Consider the following 24,018-nt stretch of genomic DNA (forward strand, 5'->3'; position numbering starts at 1 on the left):
GAGCGAGAGAGAGGGTGAGAGAGAGCGAGAGAGAGAGAGCGAGAGAGAGGGTGAGAGAGAGCGAGAGAGAGGGTGAGAGAGAGAGAGCGCGAGAGAGAGGGTGAGAGAGAGAGAGAGAGAGAGAGGGTGAGAGAGAGCGAGAGAGAGGGTGAGAGAGAGCGAGAGAGAGAGGGTGAGAGTGAGAGAGGGTGAGAGAGAGAGAGAGAGAGTGAGAGAGAGCGAGAGAGAGGGTGAGAGAGAGAGAGGGTGGGTGAAAGAACCACTTTCTACAAGCCCAGCTGTTTGCCTCAGTTCACAATTTCATTCGCCCACTCTCTCAAATGTCCTGATCTTTCTTTTCTCTCTCCCCTTTTTCTCTCTCTCTCTTCCTCGCTCCCATTTTTTTTGTGACCATTGAATGAATGATCACAAAATATTCTGAGTTAATCTCTTTTATTTCCTGTGAAATTATTTTAAATAATTCTTTACATTGATGCATGTGCTTTCCACATCAAATATTATACTGTATATATAAATAGCTGGATTTCTCTGTCTGTCCCTCTGTCTATCACGCTATTTTTGCTGGGACGTCAGCTTACAATTGCTATTATAAGAGGGGTGGACACCTATCCAACCAAGATACTCTACTTTTGTATTTTAATTAATTTTCTGACATTTGTAGAATTTGTTTTTCACTTGTATGTTGTGGGTTACGATTTGTAAATAAAGGTGAAGAAAGTCTGATTTAATGCATCCTCCCCCTCCCCTCTCCACCTTCCCGCTCTCTCATCCTCCTAGCTCTACCCCCTTCCCCTCCCATTATAATTCCAGGCTATAAGGCAACAAAAGGTGAAAATTTTGAAAGGGGGTGTCGGCTTTGTATAGGCACTGTATATCTATATAATATTCTTCGTAGGTGATTCTGTGAGTCTGTGAGGCTGTCCAGGGGTGTGGCTACACCCAATCTGGGAAGGGCTTCAAAAACAAATCACCACCATTTTGTTTACTCGCATAGCTTTGAGGCCTCTTTTGTTAGGCCCGTGGTGTCTTGCTCTCTCTCTCTCTCTCACAGTTTTAATTCAACTCTAATTCGATATCTCATTTCATTTTTCACAGTCGCTACCAAGGTTTTAGACTTGGTTGCAAAAAACGGGAAGGACATTCGATGAAAGTTAACGTTCATAGAACGAAATGCATTTTCAAAGGCCTGTAACATAAAGTCCATTCAGGCTCCCTCACGGCTTTATCTCGACCCTAATTCACCCTCTGATTTCATTTTAATCGATGGTTTTAAACTCGGTTTCAGCATAATTGAGGAAATGCATGCACACATGGAAAATTGCTGAGACATTTTAGAAATTTGCGGCACGATATATCATACACCGCCTAAAATAACACAGACGGGGAAATGCCGAGATATATTAAAAATTTGCAGCGGACTTTTCCATTATCACAAAATGTTTAATTTAGATGTAGTTACAATAAAAAGTCAACAATGTGGGGAGAGGGGCGAAGCTTCGTTCTTAGGGGTCTTTAAGGGTATTTTGGTTCTCATGAGTCTTCAAGGGTCTTTGGGGTATTTTGGGTCTTTAAGGGTATTTGGAGTATTTGGAGTATTTTGGGTTATTTAAGGGTCTTCAGGGTCTTTTGGTTCTCTTTTCAGGTCTTTAAGGGTTTTCGGGGTCTATTGGGTCTTCCGGGGTTGTTAAGGGTCTTTGTAATATTTTCAGTCTTTGGGGTCTTTTGGGTCTTTGAGGGACTTTGGAGTATTTTGGGTATTCGGGGTATTTGGGGTCTTCAGGGTATTTTGGTTCTCATGGGTCTTCGGGGTCTATAAGGGTCTTTGGAGTCTTTTGGGACCTCTAGGTCTTTTGGTGTCTTCGGGTTCTTCAAGGGTCTTTTGGGTCCTCTGGGTCTTTGGGTTCTTCAGTGTCTTTTGGTTCTCTTGGGTCTTCTGGGTCTTTGGAATATTTTCAGTCTTTGGGGTCTTTTAGGTCTTTGTGGTATTTTTGTCTTTGGGGTCCATTGGGCCTTCGGATCTTTTTCGTCTTTGGGGTCTTTAAGGGTCTTCTGGGTCTTTGGAGTGCCAAGTGTCTTTGGAATATTTTCAGTCTTTGGGGTCTTTTAGGTCTTCGGGGTCTTTGCGGTCTTTTTGTCTTTGGGGTCCATTGGGCCTTCGGGGTCTTTTTAGTTTTTGGAGTCTTTTGGTTCCTCTGAGTCCTTCGGGTCCTCAGGGGAATTTTGGGGTCCTTGGGGTATTTAGGGTCCTCGGGGTCTTTTGGGTCCTCTGGGTCTTCTCGGTGTTGTTGGTTCTCAAGGTGTTTGGGGTGGGGAGTGGGGGGGGGGGGGGGGGGGGGGGGAGGAAAGGGGTGAGAGGCTTTTGGGTCCTCTGTGTATGTTAGGTTAAGTATTTCAGATTACATTTGTGGGTGGAGTCAGGTCAGCTGTCCAACCAATGGGTGAAGAGTGGACATACATACATACAAACACTTGCTCCATTATATATAGATGACAGAACCTTTGTTTTTGATTCAGAACTTAATATATCCTTTTGAATCAGAAAATAAAATGAAATGGCATTGACAAAATTATTGACACCCAAGACTTGATATTTGGTATCACAGCCTTTGGACAAAATAACTGCAATAAATCGCTTCCTATAGCCATGAATGAGCTTCCTACACCTCTCTACTGGCAGTTTGACCCACTCTTCTTGTGCAAACTGCTCCAGTTCTCCCACATTTGAAGGGTGCCTTCTCCCAACTGCTGTTTTCAAATCTCCCCACAGGTGTTCAATGGGATTTCGATCTGGATTCATTGCAGGCCACTTCAGAACAGTCCAGCGTTTTGTCTTGAACCATTCCTAAGTGCTTTTTGAAGTGTGTTTGGGGTCATTGTCCTGCTGCAAGACCAATGACCTTTGATGGAGACCCATCTTTCTGACACTGGGTTCAACATTGTGCTCCAAAATGCCTTGGTAATCTCCTGATTTCATGATACCATGCACACATTCAAAGTACCCAGTGCCAGAGGCAGCACAGCAACCCCAAAACATCACTGAACCTCCTCCATGTTTGACTGTAGGGAAGGTGTTGTTTTCTTTGAAGGCTTCATTTTGTTTTCTGTAAACATAGAGATGATGTGCTTTACCAAAAAGCTCTAATTTGGTCTCATCTGTCCACAGGACATTCTCCCAGAAGGATTTTGGCTTGTTCAGGTATGTTTTGGCAAACTCCATTTGGGCTTTCTTATGTCTCTCTCAGCAGTGGGATCCTCCTGTGTCTCCTACCGTAGAACCCCCTTTCATTGAGTTGGTTACAGATGGTGCGAGTTGAAACTGTCGTACCTCGTTTCTGATGGTAAGCTTGAATCCGTTTGGCAGTTGATCAAGGTGCTTTCTCCACCATTTGAACAATCCTTTGCTGCAATCTTCGATGAAGTTTTCTCTTGCGGCCACGTCCAGGGAGGTTGGCTACAGTGCAATGAGCCTTAAACTTCCTGATAACATTGTGTACGGTGGACACAGGAACATCAACGTCTCTGGAGATGGAGTTGCAGCCTTGAGATTGTAAAATGCTTGGCTACCATCTTGTGTCTAACCTCCTCAGATAATTCTCTGGTTTTCTTTCTTTTCTCCATGCTCATTGTGGGACACACAGTGACACAAAACAGCAGAATGACTCCTTTTCTCTATTCAAACTGGTTGAATGAGTGATTTTTATATTGCAGGCACCTGCAACTGACTGTCAGTGAGTTCAATTCCAAAGTAAAGGAGAATCACCTGCTTGAAATCTAATTATTTCTAACAACTTCTAAAAGGTGCCAATAATATTGTCCGGGCCATGTTAGGATTTATGTGTGGAATAAGCTAGGTTTTAGTAAATTTTTCAGCTGTTTTTGTTTTGTTCCACTGCAAACCAAATAACGACATGCGTGGATACCAAAAGATTTTTTCATTTCAACAATTTCCTGGAAGAAATGGCGCATTATTTGAAAAAAAGTGCAAGGGTGCCAATATATTTGGCCACGACTGTATGAATGTATGTGTATGGATGTATTTATTTTATGTATATATATATATATATATATATATATATATATATATATATATATATATATTTTAATAAACAGGAATTAAATTCCTGCGTGGGGTTAGTGTGAAACATTCTGACGCAACCCAATGGTTGGCGCCATTGATCCAACGGATTATCAGAAATTTTCCACACTTAACACTGCTAGCTTTATAATGGCCAATGTCTTACATGCCTGCTAGGCACACCCTGAATGTGAGCGTAAGTATATGTATGCGTATGTACGTGTATGCAAGTATCTGTAGAAGTGCATTGGAGATTAACTTATCTAGAATTTTAATAAACAGGAATTCAATTCCTGCGTGGGGATAGTGTGAAAAATTCTGTAAAAAATCCAATGTATTTGGCCACGACTGTATAAATGTATGTATGTATGTATGTATGTATACATGTATGTATGTATGTATGTATCCATGTATGTATGTATGTATGTATGCATGTATAAGAATATACAGTATGTATATAAATATTTGTAGATGTATGTACAACTATGTATGTACAACTATGTGTGCTGTACATATGTATACACACACAAGGTGCCGCTGATTCTTCGGGCATAGGCCTTTGTCAGAGGAACGTCATTCGCACCTCGCTTCCTACACAGCTGTTAACTACTTAAAGTGAGCCTTTAGTTACTTTAAACAGTTAAATGTACTCTCATAAATATTTAGTTGATAGCATGCATTGCTTGTAAAAGTAGAGGCAGTCATACATGGTATCCAAACACAGTTATGTCTCCCAAGACCGGAATAAGCACGTCATCGATCATCGCATGTTTAAATCAATGTTTTGGTTTGCCAGATCCTCCTTTTTAAATCCCCATCCCTAGAATGACGTCTTTCTCTCCTCTGTAGTTCGGTATTTTCCCTTATACATATATTGAAAGTTATGCTGCATTGCAGCTTTTGTCAGAAACAGCACAACATAACAGCTGCTTGTTACGGCACAGTTGAACTCTTCCAAATGACAGAATACATTTGCATATTTTTTCAGAAAAAGAAAGGCAGAAAATTGTTGATCCACTCTGCTTGCTTCTGAAAGATGGAGAAGTATATTTATGAGATCAGCCTTTGCTGGTGTAAGAAGACAAGTGGAAATGTTTTACAAGAAGATGTCAAAATTGCTCATATACACCATGTGAAATGGGGGAAAAGGTAAGGACTTTGTTGGTCAAACAAATACTAACCAGGTAAGGTTATTATTACTGCCAAGACACAAATTACAAGAGTAATTTGTTAGCTTCAAAAAGAAAAGGAAACAAAAGCAGGAATAGGATCAAAGTTGAAGTCACATAAAGAGAAGGTGAAATGCACTTACAAACTGGAAACAACTGCGGACGCTCGGCTCAATGTTGCTACCACCAAAGGAAGCTACCTCCCCGAGCTGGCGCGGGATCTGCACCGCATCGTGAAGCAGCAGACCAAGGCGGCGCTGGTCGCAGAATCCCTGTGGACTCGCAACCTGCTTGAACAGGACTAAAAAAACAAAAAAAAACTATAATGTGCATCACAAATTGGAAAATTACATACAAAACATGTCCATGACAGCAAGAAGAAGAAAAACAAGGAAGCAATGAAGGTAAAGGTAAAGAAAGGGGAGCTTAGAATGTCATCAGAAATAAGATTAGATATGCCGTGGCGGAAGGGAATGGGGTGGGTTGCAAAAACTTACACCTGTACTTGTCCTCCAGGTGAGCATTGGACATACACACGAGGCCAGTTTTGAAGGACAACTCTCTGATCTTTCCTCCCCGGCCACTGTAGAGAGATTCAAGCGTCTCAGTATTGCTTTATGCAAAGCGCGCCATAGCGGAAAAGGGCAGGAAGGGATGGTGGTGGAGTCTGGTTGTCAACCACAGATAGTGGGAATGGTTGTTGTGGGTAAATGCTTGTCCAAAAGGATGGGTAACTTTAAAATGTGCATTTCAGTTCTTGTAGATTCTCAACTCAAGATCGAATCGCGACCAAGTGAATTGTTGACCATCATGTCGGTGAAAAACAACTCGGCAATGCCAGAAGCACATTTCCAGGTCGAGCGCAAAATGTAATACACGACCATTAACTGATGGAGACATCGGATTAAGAAAATATAAACAAATTCACAAGTGGCGTAAATTAGTTGATCTCAAAATGATACACACACATATATAACATATATATATATATAAACAAGACAGACACTGCACAGATATATATATATATATACTGTACTTTCATTTTGTCTTCAAGATATAGCAATGGAAAGGTTGCAAAGCTGATGAACAGTAATAAAAACAATTTTGTGGACAATCAATCAGCAAGAATTGCAATTAAATGCGACATCTTCGATGTTGAAAACATTTAACTACACGGACAAAAACATTGATCACAAAGAGGGCCAATGTCCTGTGGTCACAATCTAAGCTATTTTGGTGAGGTTGGGATCAAATTGGTCTTGGCAAAAATGTTTTTTTTACCATCAGTTGTTGTGACAAAGATCAGCACTAGTTGTTTAATTAACAGATTACGGTATTTAAAAATGCAGAGTGTATGCTTATGTGTTTAAGTAATACAAATGCTCACGTGTCATAGACGTTCAGGAGCCAGTTGAGGCACATGTCCACACAAAGCGGAACATTAACCAGGTCACTGTGCCTGCGTTCCATTCCCTGGTACATGTCATTGAGACCATCTACAATCTCTGATGTGTCCATGAGCCGGTCATTCTGCTTGAGCACGCCCTTCTCGAAAACACCAGCAGCGGCCTCAAGGCTGAGTAGATCCACTGGTGTAAAGAAGAGGTCAACATTATCTACTGTTTTGACAATCACCTCGAAACACCATGATAAACCAATGGCGGCAATCACAGTGAAATAATACATGGAATGAATTAATTTGGTCAAAATAAGAGTGGGAGTATAATGCGATACACATGTGTAATCCAACACAAATGTCTAAATGTTTCAATATGGTCTGGTTCATTATACACCGGGTTGAAATGTACCATCGTGAATGGTGAGATGCACTGTGATGAGCTTGGGTGTGCAGCATCATGGAGTGTACACTGTTGGCCAGACTCCATTTAAATATGACCCGTCGAGCCATGCTATTTCACTATTGAAATGGTGGCCTTGTCTTTGTCTTATTGCCTGTTCAATGCCGTTAGTGGAATCACACCATTATTGTGTTGGTAATATGTGAACCAACCTCCGAGGTTTTCCGAATTTGTAAAATCATATTAAATCTTCCTGGCTGATATTAAAGAACTAGTGTGGCCATGCGCAGTCTTGCTGTCCACTCGAGTTGACTGGCAGGGACTGCAATGCTCATCACAAGGGTGAATATCTCAAACTCCAAAGTGTTTCCCTCCAAAGCCCATGTAACAAACGTATTCCTCTCTGTCCTCATTTGATCCCCACTGCCGTGACTCTTTTCAACTGAGCAGGTAAAATAAGTTTTGAACAGCCTCGACTCAGACTCAATGACGGGAGCAGATGGCATCAGTGCCTGTGTGCACAAATCCTGCAGTGCTGCTCTCGCTTGTCCTCTGGCTGCGCTCGTCCACCTGTCCTTCATCAAAGGTCGCCTACGGTTTTTGTTTGGCAAACAACAGCCAATATCCCTCCCATACACAAGAAGGGAGAAAACACAGATCCTCTCAACTACTGACTGGTACACCTACTCCTAATGTTGAGCAACTTTTGGGAATCAACCATTGTAGCTAAAATAATATTTCCTCTTCTCAAACAGTTTAATCTCTGATAATTTTGAATTCCGTCCAACTCACCCATCTCTAGACATGCTGCTGCTGCTTCTCCCTAAATAACGAATGGAAGCCAGTATTTCCAGCATATTGAGCCAAATGTTGTTGCTTATGTATTTAAAGACATCTTCGATAGGCTAGATAACACTCTTTTCATATGTCTCTACACTAGATGCCATAATTTTATGTACTCTGTCACAAATACAGAATGGCATCAGCTTCTTCACCACCTGCTGATCTGTAAAGGTTCAGATGTTCATGATGATGGGGTGAGTCGTCGGTTTCGACGAATCTCTTCCCTTCGTTGGCGTGCTCACTATGCATTGTGCATTGTGCGATGGCTGTATAAGTAAAAATGGATGGTGAGCAGGTAAGCTGGAGCCAATGAGGGGAAAGACCTGCACAGAGAAGTGATAGAGGTGTGTGCTGTTCCTCTCCCACTCTCTATTCCTATGAGCATCGTTGGCTGTAGGTGCAGAAAATGCAACGGGAAGTCTGATGCACATAGGTGTATCAGACTGGCCGGGTCGTCGGTATGATGACAGCTGCCCTTGATGTTCAAACTGGACACAGCTGTCTGCAGATGCTGCGCAGTGATGCCTAAATTGGTGCCACCATTGACTTTCATGGGCATATTTATCCACAATGCAGCGCTGCCCAGGCTGACATACAGGTGCGGTTTGATATCTGAGTGTCCTTCTCGTAGCCTTAGCCTGAAGAGGCGTCCCCAACAAGGCAGTGGGGATGCGTTACCCTGGACAAGGAGCCCATACCAGGTACTGTAAGCCGGAGCCAGCTGAGCCCGGGACTCGCATAGGGCAGGGACGTCACTCCCGGAGGTAGCTGAAAAACAGCTACCCTGCTACCCAAGATCAGATATTGGCTTAACAAACCAGACAAATCCAGGCAAATGTCTTACTCTGACTCTGTCCTTCTGGAAGGGTCATTAAAAGAACCAGTCTATCTATTTTCACAACCAACACTGAAATAAGATTCAGTCTCATGAGCTTTTGAGCCTCACCATCAATCACGACCTCTTCTGGGCAGACCATACAGCACAGCTGGCCTTTAAGGCGAGCCACAGACCAGGAATCCTATGTTACACCAAGTCTCTCCTTGGTAAATCTGAACTTCTTACGACTTACAAGGCCTTTTTCCTTAGCCCATTGGAGTACTGCTCTCTCCATTTGGCCGGTGCTCCCGCTATTCAGCTCTCCTCTCTCTTTTGGATATTATGGAACCCACAGTTCTCCACGTCATTGGTATTTTCCACAAAAAAAACAACTGATCATCACAAGGCTTGCTGCTGTCTCGTAGCTGGTAGGTTGATGGTTGATGGCAACTCCGTTTTCTACCACATCTATTCCAGTCTTCATTCCTCAGCTATTTTAATCCTCTTACACTTCCCTGTCCTTTAATGCACAAGTCCTTCCAACAACCTCCTTCTTGTTAAGCTCCGCAAATCCAAACTTACTGATTACCCTTTGTTCTTGCTTTTCTCCCGCATGTGGAATCGTATTCCCGAGGTAGCAAAATCCCACCATCCTTCAACTTTATCCGTGATCTTGTACAGATCTAGTTCCATTAACCCTTCCCAATCCAAGCTCTCTTACACACAGGTCAATAATGTTTGCCTCATATCCTCCGTTCTTTCATCATTCATTCCCTTACTTGTTATGTCAATCTGTAGTCCCACTGTATTTACGTTATATTTGCTCCCTCACTCATTCTACCTACCGTCCTACTATTCCATGAACCTATACTTTGTATGTTTCTGCTGCTCAATGGTTCCCTGGAGCCAGTGATTCTGGGCTGTTTTGATGCCGAGTTCTCAGGGGATTCAGATTTCCTGAGACCGCTGATTTCTGATCACCTTTGTGTTTTGTGTAGGCGTACATGTTGTATCATTTGACAGGACGGCTCAGAGGAAGCGAACTTGCCTTTGAGCTGTTTAGTCTGGGTTCTATTCTCAACCAGACTATAAAATGTCGGACTGTTACTTGGCAGGCAGGGCAATGCATCACAAAGTGCGCTGTCCCTCAGATGGACATTAATCTGAGAACCTGTCTGCTCGCATTAGCTGGCATATGTGAAAGATCCCGTGTTGCATTTCACGGAGTCGGTGATTTATCACCGACACCGAGGCCAAGTTCCAAATTCCTGCCCGGATTTGCAGGAGAACAGCATCGGCGGCAGGGCCTCACGATCTCACTAATGATGCAACCACAGGCCTAACTCATGATTGAATATCGGGCCAATATGCATTGGCAAGAAGAAGAAGAAGATGTATTCAATCAATAACCTTCACAGAGCTAAACGTTTGTGTTGTAGATTCCTGAATTGCAAATGCCGATCCACTCTCTCCACGGTATGTGTCTATTCCCCCCCCCCCCCTTTTTTAAGGCCATTTTCCCTGCTAGAGCGGGGGTTAGCCTTGCGGGCCCCATGACAATCATCATGGTTTCCTTTTTGAGGCAATGTTTTTATGGCCGGATGCCCTTCCTGACGCCAACCCTTTAGTCGCCTCTTACGACACGCAGGGATACGGTGTACCTATTCTAAACCGGGGCACACACCGGCTCATGTACTATGTCTATGTACATGTTAAATAGTCTGACGTCATGCCTTCATGTGTGGATGATGTGTGCAAATTAACTTGGTACTTGGTGCGCAATGATCTTGTCTCTTAGGACCATATAATGTAGTGGTGGAAAGCCTCTGGGTTTGTGACAGAACTATGCATGCTCATCCACATGGTAGGAATCCAATGTTTTGAGATAATTTGGGATCCCGCATCATGCCACACCATCTACATTTAACAGCAACAATGCAAACTCCATCGAAGATAAATCAACAATGCCACCACGGGCAGCAACAGGCCTAGATATCACAAAGTCCCACAAATGTGATTATTGGCCACCGCGTAACATCACGCCGTGGAACACAGCAGTGAAAGAAACGGAAACTCTTCATCAGAGCGTGCTGGAGCAATGCGTTTGTGACATTCTCTTTCTCTCCACATCTTCATCCCAATTTTTTTTTTTTTTTTTTTTTGTATACAAGATCGAGGCTCGTGAAAGAGCGAACATTAATCACACAGAAAGACAAACAGACACACAAAACAAATAACATCGGGAGCGGTAGACAAGATGGGGAGAGAGGGGGAAGGACACAAACACAACATTTGAGAGCAGGGCCCGAGAGACATGGAGACATCGAGAGAACTGTGGGAGGGAGAGGGCTTTGGGGGGGAGGCATGGGAAGGGGGGGGGGGGGGGTGGGAGAGGTATAAAACATATGGACACTGCCAAGACTTCCAGGAAAGAAGTTGTAATTTCAAACAAGGTGGATCTGGGGTGAATTAGTGGGGGTAGAAAAGATCAAGGTTTTGGATGGGGGAAGATAAGAGATGGTGGTGAACAGCTGTTTTGAAGACCTGGAGGGAGGAGTGTGATTGAAGTGAGTGTGGGAGTTTGTTCCAGAGGCGGGAGAAAAGAGGAATGAAAGAGTGAAGGTGAGCAGAGAGCCGAGATTTCGGCAGTTTAACCATCAGAGGGTGGCTGGCAGATCTTGTGCGACCTGTAGGAATATTTGGGGGACAGAGCACAGAGAGAGCTGGGGGAGCAAGGCCGGAGAGGAGTCGGTAGAAGACAGAAAGACCACCTACCTGCCTGCGGTGAGTGAGTGAAAGGCCCTCAGAGATAGCTTCATCGCGGGAGATTCCAATGATTCTGAAAGCTTTGGATTCAACAGCGTGAAGCCGAGCCAGGTGTGAGGCAGGAGCACCAGCCCATAGGGGAGAACAGTATTCCATTGAGCTGCGGATGAAAGCCTTGTATGTGGTGAGGAGCTCAGGTGTGCCTAGGAAGGACTTCGCACGACGGAGGATGCCCAGTCGGCGACTGGCTTTGGAGGCCAGCTTGGAAATGTGGTTTTCCCAAGAAAGATCATGGCAGATGGTGAGACCCAAAAGCTTGAGCGACAGAACTTCTTGGAGAGGATTGTTGAGAAAGTAGATGGGACGGTTGTCCAGTCGATCTTTTCGGAGAGACATAGTAAGAGTGTGAGATTTGTCAGGATTGAAAGACATGTTCCACATGTTTGACCAGTCTGTGATTTTGTCCAGGTCTTCAGAGAGTGAGGAGGCTGCAGACTGCCGATCTGAGGGAAGAGGAATGGAGCGGCAGAGAGTGGAGTCATCAGCAAAGAGATACAGAGGATTTTCCAGATAGTCGGAGACATCATTGATAAAGACCAGAAAAAGCACAGGGCCCAGCACACTGCCTTGGGGAACTCCAGCCTGAACGGGAAGGGGAGATGAGAGAAATCCATTCAGGGCCACACGTTGACTACGACCAGAGAGGAAGTCCGCAAGCCATGCATGGAGATTTCCATGGATACCATAGAAGGAGAGTTTGGTGAGCAGAGCTGGGTGCCAGACCGTATCGAAGGCACGTGATATGTCAAGGGAGACAGCTCTGATTTCCTGTTTGGCATTGAGGACCTCCATCCATTGTTGAGACAGCAGAAGCAGCATGTCCAGAGTAGAGTGACCTGGTCTGAAACCAAATTGATGAAGGTCCATCCCATTGTTACGAGATGTGCTTTATAAACTCAAATCAAGATACAAAAGGACAAACATTGGTCCGTCATGCCAATCACACTTCCTAAACTTGCATCCCAATTGCTTTCTATGTTTTTCCAGGATTTATTTGGCATTTTGCCAACCCCTAAGATGTACTCCTGTTGGAAATGTAATCGTTATTAGTGCGACTTGGGAGCAAGTATGCAAGCCCCAAAAAAACAACACAAATCTGCCATCTTTAATCCTGATTTGTTACTGTTCCTGATCCTGATCCTGTTTGATTTCATTTGATTTGTCTGATTTTGTTCTTTGATCCTGATTTAATCCTGATCCTGTTTAAAAACTATTACCTGAGGCTGATAGGCCAAGTAGATGGAAAGGTTTAAGAAAAGTATCAGTAGTAAAATGAAACCAATAGGCAATTTTTCTGCAGCTCCACATAAGTCGTTTTATGATCCGATAGTTCGACTGACCCATGGGAAACAAGCGACTTAGGACAAAATGAGAGTGGGGAATTGGGGAGGGGTAGGTGAAACAACAACCATTCACACTCTCCTAATAAGCATATGTTATTGTGACCTTTGTTAGTAAAGGTAACCTCTACTCTAAAAGGGCCTTTTTTGACCAAAATTAGCCCCTTGCCTAATTCCAAGGATGCTCCACATTTTTCATATAGCCTGTTATTGTTGGCCACACGTATACAACAGATGCCCAGTGTTTGCTTCTGAGAAAAGGTCCACACAATTTGAGCTATCTTCAGTTCATGTCATGACGACAGCAATGGCGGGAGGGCACTGGTCTACCATCTGTCTGACAGAGTCTTTCCGGCTGTCTTGCCTTAATAACTTTCTATCGATTGCTAAGGTGAAGCGAAGTGTGCAAAGATCAAGCGTGAAAAGGCAAAGGTGTAAAACAAGTCACATTCACATTTTTCCCCCATTCAACTTTTGCTCAGTGATTTGCTAATTGGGTAAATGGTTTTCAAAAGGTGACGGTGCAAGCAAGCATCCTTTTCTGTTTGCCTGAACCAAAATACTATGATAAGACGATGACATGGGAGATGAGCCGGTGAAAGGATCGGAGGCTTAAGGTGTGGAATCACTCACAACAGAGGGCTTTCTGCAGGCGGCGCAGTTTCATGGCTGTGCGGTACGCCGAGAAACGAACGTTGTTTAGGTCAGCTACGGATCAGGGGAGGAAGGTAAGTTACTGCGGAGTCCGACGATATTTCGTCTGGCAAAAACGATAAAGGAATGCAGAGGTGTGGAAACGGTAATCTCCGGCGTGCTTACCGAGAGACTGGTAGAGCTCCGTCATCTTTGGATGATCCCAAAAGGTCGTTTGAGTTTGGTGGCTACGGGTGGTGGAGAAAGGAAAGAGTGAAACACAATAAACTAGAACGGCACTCAGTAGAGGGTACCTGCACCTTGTTGGCCATATCACTCAATGGTGAAGAATCACTTAAAAAATCTACTAGCTGGATCCGGATCTGGATCTTCACCAAAATTGAATCGATTCTTCCTTGTCCCACACACAACCTGTCCACCAAGTTTCGTCCAAATCCGTCCATAACTTTTTCAGATATCCTGTTATGTATCGTTTTTGGCTCGATCTCCCATTGGTGAAGAATCACTTCAAAAATTAAATAATTCTCATATCCGAATCCATATTCAGATCTTCACCAAAATCGAATCGAATCGTCCTTGTCAGACACCCAACCGGTCCCCCAAGTGTCGTCCAAATCCGTCCATAACTTTTTGAGATATTGTGTTCACAAACGGACAAACAAACCAGACAGACAGGGGTGAAAACATAACGTCCATCCAGGAAAATCAGCTTTGTGAACCTCGTGTTCACCAGACCAATTGGGATCACAGCAAGCCCCGGGAAGGAAAGATCGGCGCGTGTGCGAATTGGGAAAACCGAGCCATGAACAAACACGGTCGGGAAAAATTCAAAAAACAATATCAGCAACTGGCTCCAAAGCAGCTGCCGTGCTGACATTAGGGTGACCTTCGCAGCAGAAGGGAGAGTTGCAGACACAGAATTTCTTTTTATTCGAGTTTGTACTCGAGTCTTATTAACTGGCTCGGAGCCGAGAGGGCTTTTGTCTGTGTGCAGCAAGATTAGGTCAGACAATTCTTCTGTAGGCATATTCCACATCGCTTCTTCAATAACGCCACCCCACTCTCCTTCTTATCATCCTTTCTTTCCCGAGATCGGTCCGCCTGCTGCAGCAGGGGAGTGTCTGCATGTCTCAGTAACGGATGGGAAACGATCGACGTCAAACCGTGCGATACAAATACTAGACAAACCAGAGATGATTCAAGCAGACAACACAGAATGGTTCAAAGAAAAGGAGGGGCCGTGGAGATCCAGATCGACTTTAATGGCGCAACCTTACATGTTTGACTCGAGTTCTTCAAAACTTTCAAACTTTTCTTTTGCCTTCATTCCTGACATTGCTTCGTCCGACATGAACCTGATTTGTCCGGAGCGTTGTGTCTTTTGCTACTGATGGATAGAAAAGGACAAACGCAAGAAATATCAGAGTTTCGACCGCTTTGTCTGACTCATTCGTTGTCGATCCCTTTCATCCATCAGGTGGTGCACATCACTCGCCCTGCAGGTTTCGGTCGTATTGTTGACGGCGCACCATCTTTTCACCTGGCACATGCACACGACGGACCGGGGAAACCCAAACATTCCACTGCAAGACCCGCAGGAAAAGGAAGAGCGATATCGAAGAGGAAAAGGAAAGGAGAGCGATATTGCAGTGGCCTTATGCGGGCATTGCTACGACAACTAAGAAGAAGGGCCGAGCTAATGTCTGCTAATGCCCAATGTGTTTGCTGATAGCACAATACTCAGATGCAATTATCAGTGTTCACACTTCGATGGATTTTCCAAAAAAAAAATTCCCTTCATAAAGGTTTCGTGATAATATGGACGATGATGACAAAATGCAACATTCTCAGCAAAACGCGAATCACAGATCCAATCATCACTTTTAGCTTCTCTTCAAACTATTTTGTGGTTTTGCTTATCACAACTTCACAACACAATTTACACCTAAAAAGTGAGATACGAAAGTATTTGAGAAAAAATACTGTTACATTTGAATCAAAGTCTGAGCTGGCAGAATAACAGTGTATCCAATGGCGAACATGACACGTTAATCCACGTGCAAAGTGTGGCACTACTTTTTAACTGCAACTTACATGCACATTACAGCACTGTACACTGTAAGGGCAGCACGAGCACTGTACGCTGTAAGGGCAGCACGAGCACTGTACGCTGTAAGGGCAGCACGAGCACTGTACGCTGTAAGGGCAGCACGAGCACTGTACGCTGTAAGGGCAGCACGAGCACTGTACGCTGTAAGGGCAGCACGAGCACTGTATGCTGTAAGGGCAGCACGAGCACTGTATGCTGTAAGGGCAGCACGAGCACTGTACGCTGTAAGGGCAGCACGAGCACTGTACGCTGTAAGGGCAGCACGAGCACTGTACGCTGTAAGGGCAGCACGAGCACTGTACGCTGTAAGGGCAGCACGAGCACTGTACGCTGTAAGGGCAGCACGAGCACTGTACGCTGTAAGGGCAGCACGAGCACTGTACGCTGTAAGGGCAGCACGAGCACTGTATGCTGTAAGGGCAGCACGAGCACTGTACGCTGTAAGGGCAGCACGAGCACTGTACGCTGTAAGGGCAGCACGAGCACTGTACGCTGTAAGGGCAGCACGAGCACTGTATGCTGTAAGGGCAGCACGAGCACTGTACGCTGTAAGGGCAGCACGAGCACTGTACGCTGTAAGGGCAGCACGAGCACTGTACGCTGTAAGGGCAGCACGAGCACTGTACGCTGTAAGGGCAGCACGAGCACTGTACGCTGTAAGGGCAGCACGAGCACTGTACACTGTAAGGGCAGCACGAGCACTGTACGCTGTAAGGGCAGCACGAGCACTGTACGCTGTAAGGGCAGCACGAGCACTGTACACTGTAAAGGCAGCACGAGCACTGTACGCTGTAAGGGCAGCACGAGCACTGTACACTGTAAGGGCAGCACGAGCACTGTACACTGTAAGGGCAGCACGAGCACTGTACGCTGTAAGGGCAGCACGAGCACTGTACACTGTAAAGGCAGCACAAGCACTGTACGCTGTAAGGGCAGCACGAGCACTGTACGCTGCAAGGGCAGCACGAGCACTGTACGCTGTAAGGGCAGCATGAGCACTATACCCTCGATGAACTGTGCGAAAGTTGCTCATTTTGGAACTTGCGGCCTGAATTCGTTCAGATAAGGTAACATAAACACCCCTGGACTGATGCCGATGTTTCCATAGAGCGTGCAAACTCTGGGTCGGCTTACATACTTGGTCATTCTGAGAGAACATAGATTTGTGCTTTTTGCAAGCTTTTCACGACACAGCAATTTATGATTGATGGTGAAGCAACTCGAGGGTATCAAGAACGTCTGGGTGGTAGGTGCGGAAGGGACTGTAAACGTGCGGAATGCCACGCCGCCGTGACAGTTGCACGTGGGAGAAGCTCGTGAAAGATGCCGGTGTGGAGACAGAAGCCTGAATGGAAATGTGGAAAGCAATAAAATAGAAGCTCATTGGGGAGAGAGGGAGGTGGTTCTGAGGGTACGGGGGTGTGCGTAGCAAATCAGCAGAACAACATTTCCAATAAAACTTTGTGTTGATGCACAACAGAAGGGAAGATGAAGAAAAAAGCCAAAAAAACATCATGAAAAACACAAACATGCATGAAGACAACATGAAGCGCAAGTCGCTTCACCTCGATCTGAGCAAATCAATAAAAGAGCACACCAGAGTGAAAAGGTAAAAATCAAAATGACGATAAACTATGTGGAGAATATTGGCACAAAATATAGAGGAAAGCATGAACGGCATAGCACAAGTATCCTACAGGGAACACTTAGCTCGTGTGATCAATATCCAAAGGTAATACAGGGTGAGAAAAGTAATTACAAACAAACCAAGACTATCCAACTGTCTTATTGAAGTACCACCGGCCTTCTACTACTACAGCAACAAAGCTCAACGGAAGAACAAAGAGATCATCTTCTCCCGCGGAGTGAATCAAACTGAAATTGACAGCTTTTTGCGATTTAAAAAATCACCCCGACTGGCGGTGCATCACACTTTTGCTACATCACCGGTGCGATCGTTGTCGGGTCTCCGCACGTGCGCAACAAACAAAATGCCACGTGTGCAACCAATGGTCGCGGCATCAGAATGCGGACGCACCGAAGGGTTCGGATCCTTGCTGCCGAAGATGGCGGAAGCCGCCGATGTAAGTGCTGGAGAGAATGCCCCTAGTCTTAGACAAAATGGTTTCTGTGGCACCGTTTGGATTCGAAAGATGGTATTTTTCGGGGGGGTGGAGGGAAGGAACCGCCAAGGTTTGTGATGCTAATTCAACGTGTGATGCACGACGGCCATTGGCTGTTCACGTTCCCGAGATTCCGACGGTGTTATGCCAAACAAAGCAGAAGGTATGTGGGGCAAACTGTTTAAAACACTCCACGGCAAAATATTTTAGATTGAAAGCTCCTCCGACCAGTTACTTGAAAATCATTTGGCACTTCACATTGAAAGCACAAAACAAATAGTTTGTGAAGAAACAAACACTTCATCAATCCATTTTGCATTTGCAAAGAAACGTTTCATACCACAGAAGAGTGTACAGTTTACAGGTAGACATGATTCTGTGCACCTTTTCTGTGGTATGAGCATTACATTGGTTTAGTGTTTGATCCTTAGTTCTATATGTCTGCTCGACCCCATTGGGATCTATTATGAAATCAAACGACTTTATGAGGGATCAAGTGGTGGGAAAAAAAGGAAAACGTGAAAGGACCTATAAGGAAATGCGATGATTTCTAGACGAGGAATGCTCTTAAGAAGTGTCGTGGCCTACTATGCAAGCCATTTACTTCATAAAAAGGAATTTCATCTCAATATCTGTGACTTCACTTTAAAAAAAATGAAACCAAAGGACATGATGAAGGTGCAGGCAAGTACAGTGACGTAGACAATAAGAGAGGATGCTGTAATTGAACATGTAACGCTTTGTGGAATCAATCCGGAAGATAAAATGCAGAGCTACAAGCACCACGCAGCAGGGGCACCATGGCGGTCAAGAACGATCGCAGGTCGTCGACCTGAGCTCGAGGAGTGATCAAGACCATCGGAAGACGCTGGGTTCGCCGCGCCCCGGGCAGGGCCGGCCTTTTGACCCCGTGAGGTCGCGAGGCTTAACGGACCAGAGCTATTTACTGCCTCCAGCTGCGGTTGCTTAAAAGTCTGAGGCAAATACACGGGAAGATTCGCTCTCCCAGTCACGAGCAAACGCTCTCCCTCCAGCCGAGGGGGCCGGGGATGTCGAACGTGTGGTCGGACGGTATCGCGTGTAGTTGTGCAGTATGTGGGTTTCCTTTCCTCTTCGGCGGTCACACAAAGACAACACCAAACAACAAACCGGCAGCGGGATCGAAACATAGCCACGTATTTCTGTAATTTCGCTCTTTACAGTAAGGCCTGGTAAATCTGCCAACCCGCTGACGATATTTGTACAATTTAATAATTCACTAAACCTTTGCAGGGAAATTGAAGCTATAGCAAACGACAGGCCGTAAATATTTCAAAGCTTAACATGTCGCACTCAAAGTCTAACAGTCAGGAAATAAAGTAGCATCTAATTTATTAAAGGCCTGGTAATACACTTTTGCCTGGTTATCTGGAAAGGCACAAAAAGACGGTGTGGTGTGTTATCCCACCAATCGTTTTGAAAAACTAAAATGGAGGCATACACACAGTGTGTATCAACAATAAGTGTTGCCATATCTAATTTGGGGGGGAATCTTCAAGTCATCGTCATTACAAAAGAGGCCTATCTGGAATGTCTGGTGCTTGTAGCCAATAAAAAGCCACGATACGGCCCGTCACTTTGACGTGGTCACAGAGAGATCAACAGATGAAGGTGTAGATCTGTGGTCTGCAACTCCCAACACTCGAGCTGTGAATGTTTCTGGTGCTGGAGAGCAATTAATCATGACTATCTCGGAAGCAACAGCCCTCGATAAGCTTTCTGCTGTCTCAGAGTGATTTTGTACTACGCTGAAAATGACAGTTTCTCATTCACATAGATCAGTGGGTAAAGGGAGGCAACACTCATCAAGTTGGCCTAATGACCTGTCCGAGCCAGTAAGCCCAGGAGATTAGGCCTATTGAAAACTCGGAATAACAATGGAATGCCCGGAAGGCCACGTGGACAGCCGAGATTGGTTACAGGAAATAGTTTCCACCTCAGTTTTGGGGATTTTTTTTTCCCAGAAAGAACATCGGGTCTTGGAGTGGGACGGAGGGAATGGGTCGTGGAGGCAGAGCGTCCGGGTCACATACATTCATCAGCGCCAATGCCGTATCATCCTGTGATCAAGCTTCAGTGTGTAGTTACAGACACACGGAGAACATGACAACAATGTGATTACGTGGATCAGGTAGAAAAAAGATGAAGGTGTTGAGAAACTCCCCATCCTCTTACCAAGGAAGCAACGAAAATGCACGCCAATGACTAAACGATCAAATCGCCATTTAGTATTTCAAAGACGACACATCAAGGGTAATGTCTACCTCCCCACGATACCCACATTTATCCGAGCAGTGAAGATCTGTAAAACTTCCAAAGAGGAAGAATAAACTAGCTCTTCCAAAGCAACATTGATATAAACAGATTGCCAAGTTATTCAAATGAGGACCATCAGCATTATAAGTAACTGTTGTGGTGGTGAAACATCCTACTTGGACAGATGCATGCACTCATGCAAGCTTCGCATGGGAATGAGTAGTGGTGAAACAAACAAAAAGTAGTGTCAGGAATTAAATCGGCTTTGTGAAAATGTGCAAAATGTCATCACAGCACATGCAGGAAGTGGAGAGAGCAGGTGTAAGTAGATTTTGTGAGGTGTGCTTCCACCCGTTCCGGGCAGTGAGGAATGAGCCGCTCTGCTTACTTTATGTAGTAGGGGACTTTGGTGGTGGACACGGCCCGCTCCCAGGGCGTCTGGACAGAGGCTGAAAAAGAGCATTCGCCGATGAGCAACTCATTTCATTTCCAGTGACCCGTGTGCAATTAATCCACTAATGTCCCCTGCGGTATAACGTTCACCTAGGGCACGGTAACCGCACCGGAAGACCGATCTGGGGACGGCAGTGAGGGAGGGCTCCTGCACGGTCGATGCAAGAATATTTGGCTTATTTCTCAGCTTTACGACAATAGCCTATTCCTTTTCCATCTCGCCCTCGTGCTTCTTTATCCCCACGGATGAAGTGATTTCTGATATCAAACCAATGGCTTCAGACTCTGCCATAGCGACTGTTACGATTGGAAAGCCTCAAGCAGAGATTGGGAATCGAGTTAGCGAAGAGTACACACAATTATTTGACAATGCCGTTCAGGTCATCTTCAGTCAAAGCACATTTGGCATGCCAATCAGCACAAGCTGACAGGTATGCTGGTGTCGGTAATATCTATTCAGTAATGAGAAGGAATGGGGGATGGGGCAGTATGATGTAAGTGAAGGAAGGAACGGATGGACAAAAAAGGAAAGCGGGCTGGGAAGAGTGGATCCCAACTGTCCTACAAGAACAAAGGCTCGAGTGAATTACAATCCCCACAGCCAGATACAAATTAGGGCTTCGTGGATGGGGGACAACCTTATCAGGAGAAGAGCGCTAAGGTCGGCCGGATATCATCAATTACAATTCATTTGGAGAGGGACCTGAATCAGGCCGGAGACCGTTTACCTGCATAATGAGGACAAGGTATCAGGGACACTTGCAGTAAAATTGTCGGTTATGAATTGGAGCATCAGACACTCAGTTGGTGCAAAAGCAAATACGATGTGGATCCTTCTTGAACTTTAGAAATACTAAAAAAAACTAAAAAAAAACTAGAAGGGCACTCGGTAGAGAGAATACCTCAACCAGGCGGAACAGTTTACGTTTTGTATCCACTGATAGGCTGGATCTGGATTTGGACCTGAACCAAAATCGAATCGGCTTGGTCTTGTCACCTAACACAAGCATCCACCAAGTTTATTCACAACTCATACACAATTTTTTTAAACATCATGTTATATATCGCTTTTTGCCCAATCTCTCAATGGTGAAGAAACACTTCATAATTAAATAATTCCCTTATCCAAATCCATATTCAGATCTTCACCAAAATCGAATCGAATCGATTCGGTCTTGTCACACACCCAACCTGTGCCCAACCTGTGCCCAACCTGTGCCCAACCTTATAAAGCTCGCTGTGTTAAGTGTGGAAAAGTTCTGAGGAGATTGCGGCTGGCTCAATAGCGCAGTGGGCTGTTGACGCGTAATCAACGGAGGTCTGTGGTTCGAGCCCCGCATTGAGTAAGAATTTTTTCACACAGCCCCTCGCAGGAATTTGATTCCTGTTTATGGAGAAAAAAAAATATATATATATATATATACAGACTTGGCATTTAATATGGAATATTTTTTTTGTGGGGGTGAACTTACTTTTCAAGATTACTTAGAACCAAAAGTTCATTGGAATTATGTTGAAATTATTCTAGATTTTGTTAATGTGACCTTTAAAAGAAACAAAAACCACATTTGACATTTCGAAGCAAATAAATTGATCCTTGAAAGTGATGTAAACTGATATCGAACTCAATTCATGGACAGTACTGTGTTAAACTTCTGTACGTTTTCCAGAAGTACCTCTTTATTTTGCACATTAGCCAAAAAAATTTTCAACAAAAACAAAAGTTAAATTACGACTGGGATTACGGACAGTAAAATTACAGTTCAGTACTTCGTGTAACCCCCACGAGCATTCAGGAGAGCACGTACACGTTGAGGCATGCTGTTCACGAGATTTGCCAAGGTTTGGACAGGAATCGCTTGCCATGCAGTTACAATAGCCTGCTGCAATTCACGCACAGAGGCAGGCTGCTGGTCCATGTTGTCGATTTGACACGTTAATTCTGCCCACAAGTTCTCTATCGGATTCATATCCGGGGACATGGCAGGCCACTCCATATGCTCTACACCACGGTCAGCAAGAAAGTGTTGGATCATGCGAGCACGATGAGGCCGTGCATTGTCATCTTGGAAGACAAAGTTTCCTCGAAAGGCTGCACGAGCAAATGGAAGCAATGTTTCTTCCAGAATGACCCTGTACTTGAACTGTTTCAGGTTTCCATTCAGAACAACCAGGTCAGTTTTGCCCCCTGCATGAAAAGCAGCCCAAATGGTCACCCAACCACCTCCAGCTTGGACTCTTGGCACTATACAATCTTCGTTGTGGGCTTCATGCACTTGTCTGCGCACTCGGACGCGGCCATCTTGACGATAGACCAGAAATCTAGACTCGACACTGAAGGTCACGTGATTCCAGTGTCCTGGCTGCCATTGACGGTGCTCTCTGGCCCACTGCAATCGGCGCTGGCTGTGTTGTCTGGTCAGGCGTGGCTTTCTCAGGGGACGCCTGGCACGATAGCCTGCTTGAACCAGTCGTTGGTTGACTAGCCTTCTGGATACAGGCACATTTGTCAGTTGCTGCCACTCAGCCCTAAGCCGATTAACTGACTTGGTACGGCCATTGCAGACTAACCGGTGCAGCTGGCGATCATCTCTCCTTGTGGTTCTGCGTGGACGTCCTGGCCTCGGTATTGGAGTAGGGACACCCCTCTGAGCATTTCGTTTCAGGATCTTTGACACCTGACCTTGAGTGATGCCATACTGCCGAGCAATAGCATGCTGTTTCATGCCAGAATTTCGTAAAGCCACCACTCCATGACAAACAGCATTGTCAAGTTGACGGACCATCTCCAGAGGAAGCGGCAATAACTTTAGTAGACGTGCAGCAGTTGTTTTCCACTAATACAGAACGCAACAACCCTTATATACCCGAATGTGAAGCCAATCGTCAAATGTACCTGTCCTTACATTTTGTCACGCCACCTGTGATATAATCCTGTTATTGACTTCTTGCTGCGAAAGACAATCAGTGACATGGTTCTTTCAACAAAGACATCACCGAAGGGTAAAATAAACTCACCAGATTGATATACTGAGTTCAGAAAGTAAACCCAAGTCAAGAAAAAAAAAATTCCATATTAAATGCCAAGTCTGTATATATATATATATATATATATATATATATATATATATATATATATATATATACAGTATATATATATCACAATATTTCAAAAAGTTCTGGGGGGTTATGACAAAACTACGTCGATGAGTTGGGGAGGCGACAAGAACAAGCCCATTAGATTTTGGTTAAGGTCAGCAGATCTGGCCTTTCATTGGTATACAAAACGTAAACTGTTCAGCCTGGCAGAGGTATGCACTATTCTAAGTACCGTTCTAGTTACCCTCGCCAGAGGAGAGATTATTGCATTTGAGTCCGTTTGTTTGTCTGTTTGTTTGTCCGCACAGAATAAATAGGGTTTTCTCTGCAACCGTTGGTCCGATTGACAGGAAATTTTCACCATAGGTGCAACTCCACCTGCATAATTTTTTAATGATAATTATGACGTCATCAG

At 44.7% G+C, this 24,018-nt stretch overlaps 1 protein-coding gene across 10 annotated transcripts in view; it reads right to left on the reverse strand.

The window, feature by feature from the left end:
• LOC137439963 (dystrophin) overlaps positions 1 to 24,018 on the reverse strand; it is a 1,283,433-nt gene that overhangs the window by 24,925 nt on the left and 1,234,490 nt on the right. For all 10 annotated transcript variants that reach the window (XM_078768445.1, XM_078768443.1, XM_078768444.1 and 7 more), the window contains 6 exons: positions 20,440 to 20,500; positions 13,689 to 13,750; positions 13,503 to 13,577; positions 6,632 to 6,833; positions 5,742 to 5,827; positions 5,388 to 5,545 (listed from right to left, as the gene is read on the reverse strand). In XM_078768445.1, the coding sequence (XP_078624571.1) occupies positions 5,388 to 5,545; positions 5,742 to 5,827; positions 6,632 to 6,833; positions 13,503 to 13,577; positions 13,689 to 13,750; positions 20,440 to 20,500 (644 nt within the window). The remainder of the gene's footprint in view (positions 1 to 5,387; positions 5,546 to 5,741; positions 5,828 to 6,631; positions 6,834 to 13,502; positions 13,578 to 13,688; positions 13,751 to 20,439; positions 20,501 to 24,018) is intronic.

Source organism: Myxine glutinosa, chromosome 14, assembly GCF_964187855.1.
Source record: "Myxine glutinosa chromosome 14, kmMyxGlut1.1, whole genome shotgun sequence".
Taxonomy (NCBI): Eukaryota; Metazoa; Chordata; class Myxini; order Myxiniformes; family Myxinidae; genus Myxine; species Myxine glutinosa.